General features: G+C 37.6%; 1 protein-coding gene across 1 annotated transcript; it reads right to left on the reverse strand.

The window, feature by feature from the left end:
- Nucleotides 1–705: 705 nt before the first annotated feature.
- Nucleotides 706–1,047, reverse strand: LOC145009934 (uncharacterized). The gene has a single exon (XM_078968546.1). The coding sequence runs from the start codon at nt 1,045–1,047 to the stop codon at nt 706–708; it is 342 nt and encodes a 113-aa protein (XP_078824672.1).
- Between the last annotated feature and the right edge of the window lie 9,250 nt (nt 1,048–10,297).

Consider the following 10,297-nt stretch of genomic DNA (forward strand, 5'->3'; position numbering starts at 1 on the left):
TTGTCGTGAAACTTCGACATGTCATAACTCATTCGTTATAACTCAGATTTAGGTATTCTTTATATCTCTGGAATCCTTATTTCAACCACTACAACTTTATACATAGATATTGGGTTTATCTGACATTTTATTTTGATGCTTATTTTTATTCTTAACTTATTAAATCATAATAATTAAGTAAATAAGCAAAAAATTTACATAATATTCACATAACTCCTCTTTATTACTTTAAAACGAGTTACAGAGGTTAACTTAGACTATTACATCATCTTTAGTAGTTAGCCAAGAAACACGAGCATTACATAGAAGTTGAATATGCTGCTTGCAAGATGGTAATCCTCACCAAGGGTTTCCTTCTCTTTCAAAAGTGCCAACAAAGTATGAAGAATGAAATTTCAAAAGTGATGAAGGCTAGGGTTAGGGTTTTAGAGCTTAAAAGAGAGATAAATGCTGAATGACCTCGAAACCCTAGCCATATTGTGCTTTAAATAGGGCTCAAAGCCCAAAGGATTAGAGTTTCACAAAAACTGGTTGCCACACCATGGTGCCTCATGACCACACCGTGGTAGCCCATAAAAACCTGCGACCCAAAAGATAATGTCACACCTTGGTGAGGCTCCGCTACGCCGTGGCCACCCAAAAAACATTATCATTTGAATATTAAATTTTACCTGAAACGGGTGTTACGATTCTCCGCCACTTGAATTAGAGTTCATTCTCGAAGTCCTTAACTACGAATAACTCAGGGTAATTCTCACGCATCTCTGCCTCAGATTCCCATGTCCACTCGGAACTCTTCTGATGCGGCCACTGGAACTTTACCAAAGGCACCTCCTTCTTGCGTGGGGTATTTGTCTTCCTATCCAAAATCGCCACCGGTCTCTCAACAGAATTCAGGCAATCATCCACATGAATATCCTCCAAAGGGACAATTGTTGAATCCTCAGCTACACATTTCCGAAACTGTGAAATGTGGAAGGTGTTGTGGATCTGACTGAGCTCCTTAGGCAAATCTAGCTTGTAAGCTACCTTGCTAACCCTGGCCATCACCCAAAATGGCCAAGTATATCGATAAGCTACCAGGAAGCCCTCAGTTGTAAACTTTAGAAATATTCTTTAGGACTGGCGATCATCTGTTCGTCGTACGTACCCTTAGTCCCTGACTAGGAACACCATCAAAACATGCAAAAATAATACTCAACATACAAATGCACGGACGAGATCCGAACGGAAGTTAATAGGTCGCATACAAGACTAACCCAAGCACTCATTCATCTCAATATACTTGCTATCTGTTGTCCACAATCAAGTCTACTCTCGATTTGATTATCATATAACCACGCTCGAGCTTCCCCCTGATCTGATAACCATTAACTACACTCGGGTTTACCTCTGATCTGATAACTAATAACTACACTTGGAAAAATAAACAAACATGAACACTGGGCCCATGACCTATGTCTTGAATTCCCCTACAAGGTCCTCAACATAAGTCTGAATTGCCTCCGAGACCACAACATGAGTCTGGAATGCCCTTCCCGACCCTCAGTCCATGTCTAAAATGCTCCTAGTATCTTGGCCTCCTAAAAGAATACCGATCCCAAACATGCCAATAAGACTAACAATCTGGAGACATAAAAGTCTTAATCAAATAACTACTGAGTCCCGCCCATCTGAAACATATGACCACTGGTTCACGATACATCGTGACACTTTCTAACCACTAAAACGATAAAATATTCATGGGCCATACTCTTTCACCATGCACTAATCCTTTCAAAGGACAGGCTGCTACTAACATGAAATCATGATCATACACAACCAGAATGAGATAGGTGGTTGTACTCTTGTTCCAATATAAAGGCTAAAAATCAATAAAGAACTATACCCATAAATTGAGCCAAGTACTCTCATGCTATCATACTCTCCCTCTGTACATCCCTCATGACAATATTTAATGAACTTATCACCATACACACCCTCAAGAAAATCCCATAACCAACCCTAGATCTATTGCATTTCTGCTTCCTCATAACCTTACCTAAAGGTGAAGTACTAGTAGATCTAATGAAATGATGACCTTCAACCATGAACAAAAACACCCTCATAAACTGTGACATTCCCATTTTCACGGCCAAAAAAGACCGATTTTGTTTATGCTTTATAAAAATCAGAGTACCTCTTTTAATAAAAATGTTGCGGAATTTGTTCACAGTAAAACATTATAAATACGTTATCAAATCATTTCCGAAGAAAAGTATTTTTATTATTTTTTAAAACATTTGGGATGTCATCGCCAATGCATAAACATAAGCATAAACATAACTTACATTCATTATCACTGATGATTTACATCTCCTTAATCTCTCAGTGTATTGTGAATTCATATCAACACATGTAATATAAATAAATTGATTGGGTTAGGATGGGAAACCTGGTGAGTTCATAGGGTTTTCAACCCACAATAAATAAGTTTATTAACTTTATCAAACCAAACCAAACCGATTACCCGTTCCCGTTATCCTTACTTTACATTCCTAAAACATATAACACAAGGGACCTAGTCTAAGGACTTCCATCGGGGTGACAACACATGCTTCCGGGGTTCCTCCGCAATTCATGTCAAATAAGGCAACCATGTAGGGGATGGAGTACTGCCAGTCAGCACATCTTCAAATAAACACCTACAGGTTGTGAGCTTGCTAGCGTTCCACTGGACTATCTAGAATAGTCTGTGGTCGTCATCTATACTCCGCTAGATGACTGGATCATCAATAACATCTATACCGAGGCCTCTTATTATTTTATTTGGTCACACAAAAACTATTACATCTACCCGTGTTTTACCCAACACATTTTGTAGATATAAAATACATATACAGTTCAAATCATTTAAAACGTGTATAAAAATATTTCACCCAACATAGATAGCAAGTATTCAGACAATATGCACACATAGCATGCAATTTATATTAAATACTTCATATCTATGTGTAAGATGAAAGGGACCATGCACTCACTTGAAAAGGTGGTGATTCCGAACTCAAACAACGCCTCGCTTCTTAAAAATAATTTCCTTCGACGAAACAACGGGCTTTATAGAAAACCGGGCTTTTCTTGGAGAAGTGTTCCCAAGCCAAAAAGCTCTTCTTCTCAGAGTCATTAATCACTCTGGGGCTTCCGCCTCGTGCTAGGGAGGTTCCCTAGGCTTTTCGAAAGGGGGGGGGGGGTCGGGGTTAGAGAGAGGTTCTAAAGAGAGAGTAAACAGAAGAAAGAATGGGAAAGGTGTGAAGAAAATGAGGGTGGGAGAGGTTCTATTTATAGGGTGAAATATGGCTGAACTTGGTGCCACATATCACCATCTGGTGGCAAGACTTGGGGAGAAAACAATGGCCAAGATTGTGTCACGTCACCCATTTTCGCACAACACACTTACGACTTCTAAAATCCTTAGCTTTTATATAAGAGCTCCATTTTTGACATTCTTTATATCCACGCGTAGGAAAAAATAAGATTTACAACTTTAATTTTGACTCCGTCAGCTAATTCTTGACTGATCTTAAATTTAACACTACGAGGAGATTATACTGTTAAATGTTCGCGTAAAATTCATAACTTCTACATACAGACTCTGTTTTTGTCTGTATTTTTACCGTTGAGTTCCTATTAATAAGATCTCTAATTCTCATTTAGGTCGCGTAGGCCAAAAGCCGCTAGATCTAAAATTCGAGTTTCGGGTTGTGCAGTGCTAAGCCAAATCTTAGAAAATTCATAACTTCCTCATACGAAGTCAGTTTTGAGCGATCTTTTTTGTATGTTCTCGGTTTAACGTATAATACAAATTTTGTTTAAATTTATAAGGCTAAAAAGTCTTCCATCGTAAATTCACTATTTATGCCTCCCGGTGTCGTGCCGATTTTACCATAAAACTTCGACGGACCGTAACTTCTTCGTTATAACTCGCATTTTGGCGTTCTTTATATGTATGAAACCCTTGAGACGTATTCTAAAACTTCGTTAAGATTATTTATTCTATATAATCGTTTGTCAAAAAGTCATTTTTGAACCTTATTATCTCTAATTTGACTAGCCCGGATCTACGGTCGTTACATAAACCATCGAAACTGATCCCATCAATACATAACTTGCTCGATAAAACTTTTAAAGTTAACCGGAACTGTTGCTAAAATAATGGACATCTTCCAAACTCTAGCCGGACTTGACAATAGGCTGATGAATCCATTGAACTTGAACTAGTACAACTCAAAACTTCTGAAGAATCTCCTCTTTGAAGATGAACGAAATATCCAATTTATCTAGAATTCACTGACATTTAATCTAACACACCAATACACTACTAAACCAGAACCCATGTAGAACATACCCATTTCAGAAACTGATTTACCGATCGAAAACTGCCCAATATAGACTATAAATAGCAATCCTTACAATGAGCTGACGAATCCCTCAACAACCGATACTCAACCTGAGTGATCCTAGCACCTCCTCATCTATTCATTGTCATCCTAAATGGAACCAATTGTTACAACGAACTTTCCTATAACATCTTCTTTTCGCCAAGACGAATCTTGCATTCCTAAATACAAAGCCTTGCATACCCAAATCGCGGATCCCTATAAACCATTCTTTCGAAACCAAAAACTCGAACATATCGATGATCCTCCAAGAAGAATACCCAGTTCTCCCCCACTTAAGTTTTGAACTACCATCAATTGACATTTCAAACCGAACAATTACTCAAATCGGCTAACCCATACCAATAGTATCCCTAAGCCATTGTAATGTATAATATAACGTAAACCGATCTTCTAAATAAAGACCAAGCAAACTCAAAGAGATTCCATTTTTTTAGATGGAAACCTCAACAACTTCCAATCATAACCGCTTCTAACATCCAAAATTCCATGTAGATGCACAAGGAATAATTGACAGTCCATCATGACACCAACTTCCTATCTAGAAATGAATAGACTATTACACTCCTCGACTGCAAATCCCTAATCGTCAAATCATCGCGAGGATCATTGATAAATACAAGAGGCATCATTCTCATAATTGGGATACATCAGAGACAAAATAAGTTGTCCTTCCCAATTTACTTCCCTGATCACCTGAAGCGATCAACTAGCACATGAACTGGATATATTCAAAGAAAGAATACCCTTGATCTCATCTCAAGGCAATCATACCACAAGGATCATCTTCCACATTTCCACACTACCATACCTACTACAAAAAACTGCAACTATCTAGCCCTGTGTTGGGTCTATAATCCAACTCTAAAGATCACATGTTTGCTTTGTCTTTCCTCTAGGCACAACAAGCTAGAATAATATAACCTCTACAAAAGATAGTGACATTCCAATCCATCTACAATCACTCAACCTCTAGTTGTAATCCTTGAGCTTATCATAACAATCACTTCTCTCTTGAGTCCCATGAATCAACCGAAACTACCTTGAGCAAGGCCATCGAGACCTCCAATTCAACTAACTCCCCTATGTCTGCACCGTTAAAACCCAAACTGAAATGGCCACTAAGGCCCAACAATCACCAGACTCATCCTCATCCTAAACAACCATAACCAAAAGATCAACATAAACAATAGCATTGCCATGAATCATGGTACCAACCATGTCATCTACCCTCAACCAGCTCCTTAGAATCCTTGTATCTTCCCTCAATTCGAGTATAGATCCTATGCTTCCAGTACTATAGGCCCAATACTCCATTCCACACCTATCCAAACTCTCCTCAAGAATCATCCCAAGTCCTCTAAGTTAACTACTCATGATGGTACCTCCAACATCTGCTAAATAGCATAGTAACCTCACTAAAGCACTTCCTAGGCTTCCTTAGGATTCCCTACCTCCCCTACCACCAGCTTCTGAAGAACCCCTATTATTTTCAGCTAACCACTTCATGAATACAGTTACATATAACAAAACTTAAATAATCTTTCTACTAAAAGACCCAACTCTAGAACGGTTAGACTCAAACGAGAGTTGCACAATAGGACCAAATCCTTCACGCTAATATTATTTAACCCTCATAGCATGTAATTCAACATATTCATTTGATAGTTAACTCACATCAATATGAGTCCCACAAAGCACAAAGCAAGCAACATTTAAGCGGTGGAGTCGACTGGCACTAAGACATAATAAAATCAGGCAAATCCTCGTACAAAATTCTCGAAATATAGGCCCAAGAATCTAGGATACACGTTCATCATGTCCTTACCCTCTCAAGAGTGGCTAATAATTCCTCATGCTAACCTGCTACGAACTTCACCCACTCATCAAACTTCCACCAACCCTACGGCCACTCGGTAACGCCCTATTTCGAATTGTTTCCTAATGTGGGGCCATGACCTGAAGATTGGGTTTCATAAGGCTTAGGGCCTTTAGAAAAGAGATATTTATATCTATTTGAATGTGGTTAATGTAAATTAGATGATTCGGGAGTTTTGTTTATGTTTTGGACCCAAGGGGCATATCGATAAAGTGTTAGTTCGAGCTTTTATAGAAATTAGATATTTAGATTACGAAATTTTAAGGCAAGTATGAGTTAATATAAGTGTAGAGCATCTCGTTACCTTTCCGTGGCTATAAGGATCATCGGAAATGGAGTTATAATGAAGAAGTTATGACATTCGGAAGTTGGTAGGGTTTAAGGCTAACCCTAGTATTCGATTCATACATAGGGGTACGTTGAGCGTACCAGGGAAAAGGATCACGGACATCAGTAGGAGTATGTTGGGCATACTGAGAGTATGCAGGGCATACTCCAATTTGACGCAAACCCTAATTTAGGATTTTGGACCCTATTTAAGCTCCTTAACTCAACACCAAACCCTATTATCCTCAGCCACCGTCCCTTTAAACCCAAGATTTGAAACCCTAAGAGCTTGTGGTGATTATTGAGCTTGAAAAGTGATTTTTAGGTGTCGGAGGAGTGCTTTTAGCTTGTAGATCCAGGATTACCTTCTCATTTGCAAGCTTTTAAGGTAAAAAGCTTTTGAGTTTTTTGAAGTAAAGATGAAAGTCCTATTCTCCATTCTTTCTAAAATTACATCATATTTCTGAAAGATCCAAACTTTCATACTTCACAATATTGTTACTCCAAAACATGCTACATGCACATTTATAAAACAATATTTTACATTGATCGCTTATTTACATAGATTAGATACAAACTGACTATTCAGATTTTTACAAATTTTTACACATATTACAAACTTTCCCAAGAATACAATACAAAAGTTATAATATTATCTATTCTATATCTTCTACAAGTACAAAACTATATTGGTTGCTTATGACGCTTAGTGAGTTCAATAACAGTTAAAATATAATATTATGCCATATACATATCAATATGACAGAAGCATAGAAGGATACGGAAAAAGATAAGCAAATGAGTATCATATGACAGGCTTTCCATATCAACGAATAATCAGATTCAAGGATTTGAATTCAATGAGACATAATAATTTTAACACTTGATATACATCAATAAGACCTCAGCCCAAGAGGCATAGAAAAATTATTTATTTTAGAATATAATTCACTAGAATACACAGGCTTTTAGCCATGTCTTTGTATTCTATTATGCCAAAGTGATGCTTATGTCATACACTTCATGGCCAAATGCTACATACCAGTACCCAAGTGATGTTTATGTCATACACTTTGTGGCCTAAGGTATAGCTCATTATTGTAATAACATGGGAAAGCACATTGAGCATATAACACATAACATACAATTGTCCCTATATTGAAACTCACTGTGATATAACTGGGGGTTAAAATAGTAATTTGTGTAGCACTTCGTTATAATAAATGGCTTTCTTCGTTGAAAACCAAGAGCTTTCTTGAAAACCGGGCCCTATGCGGGTAGAACTTCAACCCGAAAAGATAAATTTCTCAGGCTCTTTGGGTACTTCGGAAAGAATTTCGAGTGTTAAAATTGATACCAAGGCTTCAGGGGAAGGGGAAGCAGTTAAAATATGAGTATAAGGGTGAAAAGTGACAATTTTCCAACATTTACCTGGGAGGTCTCGCACCCTTATATAGGTGCAAGGCTCGGATCTGAAGCAAGAGGAAGGGGGCAAGTGGCAGCGAGGCTCGGACACATGGCGACAATAGTGAGGCTTGGTTCGCAGGTCAACACGTGGAGGGAAGGTGGCGGTCTCGGATTGGCAGAGCCTTCAGTGTGAGAGAGTTGTAACACACATCGTATGCAAGGCCGAGACACGATTGCGACACATGTCAGTTTACGATTGGACCAAATATTGGATTCGAGAAGAACGCGACATCCATCGGACATGCATTATGTATGCGACATTCCGGATGACGTGTTTGGGTATCGTTCATGCGAAATTTCTCAGTTCTTGGGATTTTTCTCGGTTTTTGTGACCCAAACTTAAAAAATCCATAACTTTCGCATACGAGCTCCGTTTTTAACGTTTTTTATATGCACGTGTAGGTGAAATTATGATATACAACTTTCTTTTAGACTTCATCGGCTAATTTTGATTTATTTTTAATATTATTATTTTTAACAGACCGAGACACGAAAATCCGTTAAAAATTCATAACTTCTTCAGTCAACGTCCATTTTCTTTTGTTTGTTTACTGTTGTACTACTATTGATGAGACCTTCGATTCTCGTTTAGATTGTTTTGGCTAAAAATCACTCGATCTTTATTTCAAGTTTTTAGTTGTCTACTGTTATACCGAAACTTAGAAAAATCATAACTTCCTCATGCGAAGTCAGATTTTAACGTTCTTTTTATCAAAATTCACGGTTTAACGAATACTACAACTTTCATTTAGATCACCAAGCCTAAAAAGTAGTTTATAAAAAAACTCACTTTTTACATCATTTTATAAAAACTCACTTTTTACGTCATTCGGTGTAGTACCAGTTTTGTCGCGAATCTTCGATTGATCATAGTTTCTTCGTTATAACTTGGATTTCAATGAGGTTTTCGCCTAAATGTTTCTAACAAAATTATCTACAACTTTGAATAATAAAATTTTACTTATTTCAAATTTTATATTTTTGTTAAATTTCAATATTTAACATTTGATTGGAATCTCATAAGACTTCCAATATTTTCCGAGTGATTCTAAACATAATTTTATTTCATTTCTAGTAAAAACCATCTGTTAGAATTCAACATTCAAATTCACATAATATTTCTTAATATTATTCACTTTTATATTTTACAATACACGATAACTGAACGTGTATGCTACAAAAGATGAGCTTTTGATCTACTTCAGAAGTAATGAATGCTAGATATAAGCTCAATAAGGTCCTTTATTTATAAAAATGCAAACTTTATGGAAGATTTTGTTTCATGCAAGTATTAAAACCCTATTTTAGCTTCTTTTTAAGTGTTGAGTCCCATTAAGGCATGTAAGATAGTAAAGTTGGCAACTTTATTGGTTAAGACCTTGCATAGGGATCAGATCTATGTTTTGGACTACTTGACTTAACCCATTAAGAGCTTTTTGAGACTTTTGGCTTTCTGCTAAGTACGCTAGGCATACACAAGAGTACAGTCATCGTAATCGGTGGCGGCGCATCAATCATTTGTACATTGTGCTTCATGGATGAGTACGCGGGGTATACATCTCGAGTACACAGGGCGTACTCCTCAGTATGTCATATTTGGACCTTTTTGAGTTTCGGCTTGTTGGGCCATTAGACTTCTGACCTTGGACCATGGTTAGATTATGAGCTTTCTTGGTAGTGGTCATATGATAGTTTTTGGGCCCAATTAGGAAGTCGGGCCATATTGGGCTTTAGGTTCCCATTTTGGGATTTTAGGCTTTTTGTGCATTTGTGTTGGGCCTTGGTTTTGGGACAAGTAAGAAAAGGGTAAAATGGTCTTTTACCCTATTGGAAGTTGGTTTATGGAGTGGGCCTAGGATTTTCGTTTATCGCGTTAATTATTGATTAAGATTTTAGTTATTTCTAGTTGGTGCGAACTTATCCGGTTCAACAACCCGAGCAATTATTTGATTATCAGCGAATTGAGGTGAGTCTCCTCTTTGTTATCATGGGTCGAAAGCACCAATACCGACCCACTAGGTTCTGATATGTTAGAACTCTTTGTGACTCTTGCATAGTATGTTGGGCTACTCCCATTATATGACGGGCTAGGCCCATTGGATGTTAGGCTAGGCCCAAGGATCAGTAAGGGCTAGGCCTATAATATGTTAGGTAGGTCCTAACTATGTTTGTGACTTTGCATTTATAT

This window comes from Lactuca saligna, chromosome 8 (genome assembly GCF_052625555.1).
Source record: "Lactuca saligna cultivar CGN05327 chromosome 8, ASM5262555v1, whole genome shotgun sequence".
NCBI classification, from domain to species: domain Eukaryota; kingdom Viridiplantae; phylum Streptophyta; class Magnoliopsida; order Asterales; family Asteraceae; genus Lactuca; species Lactuca saligna.

What these genes read in the sequence shown, in the direction of transcription:
- LOC145009934 (XM_078968546.1), bottom strand. Translation starts at nt 1,047, where the DNA reads ATGGCCAGGGTTAGCAAGGTAGCTTACAAGCTAGATTTGCCTAAGGAG.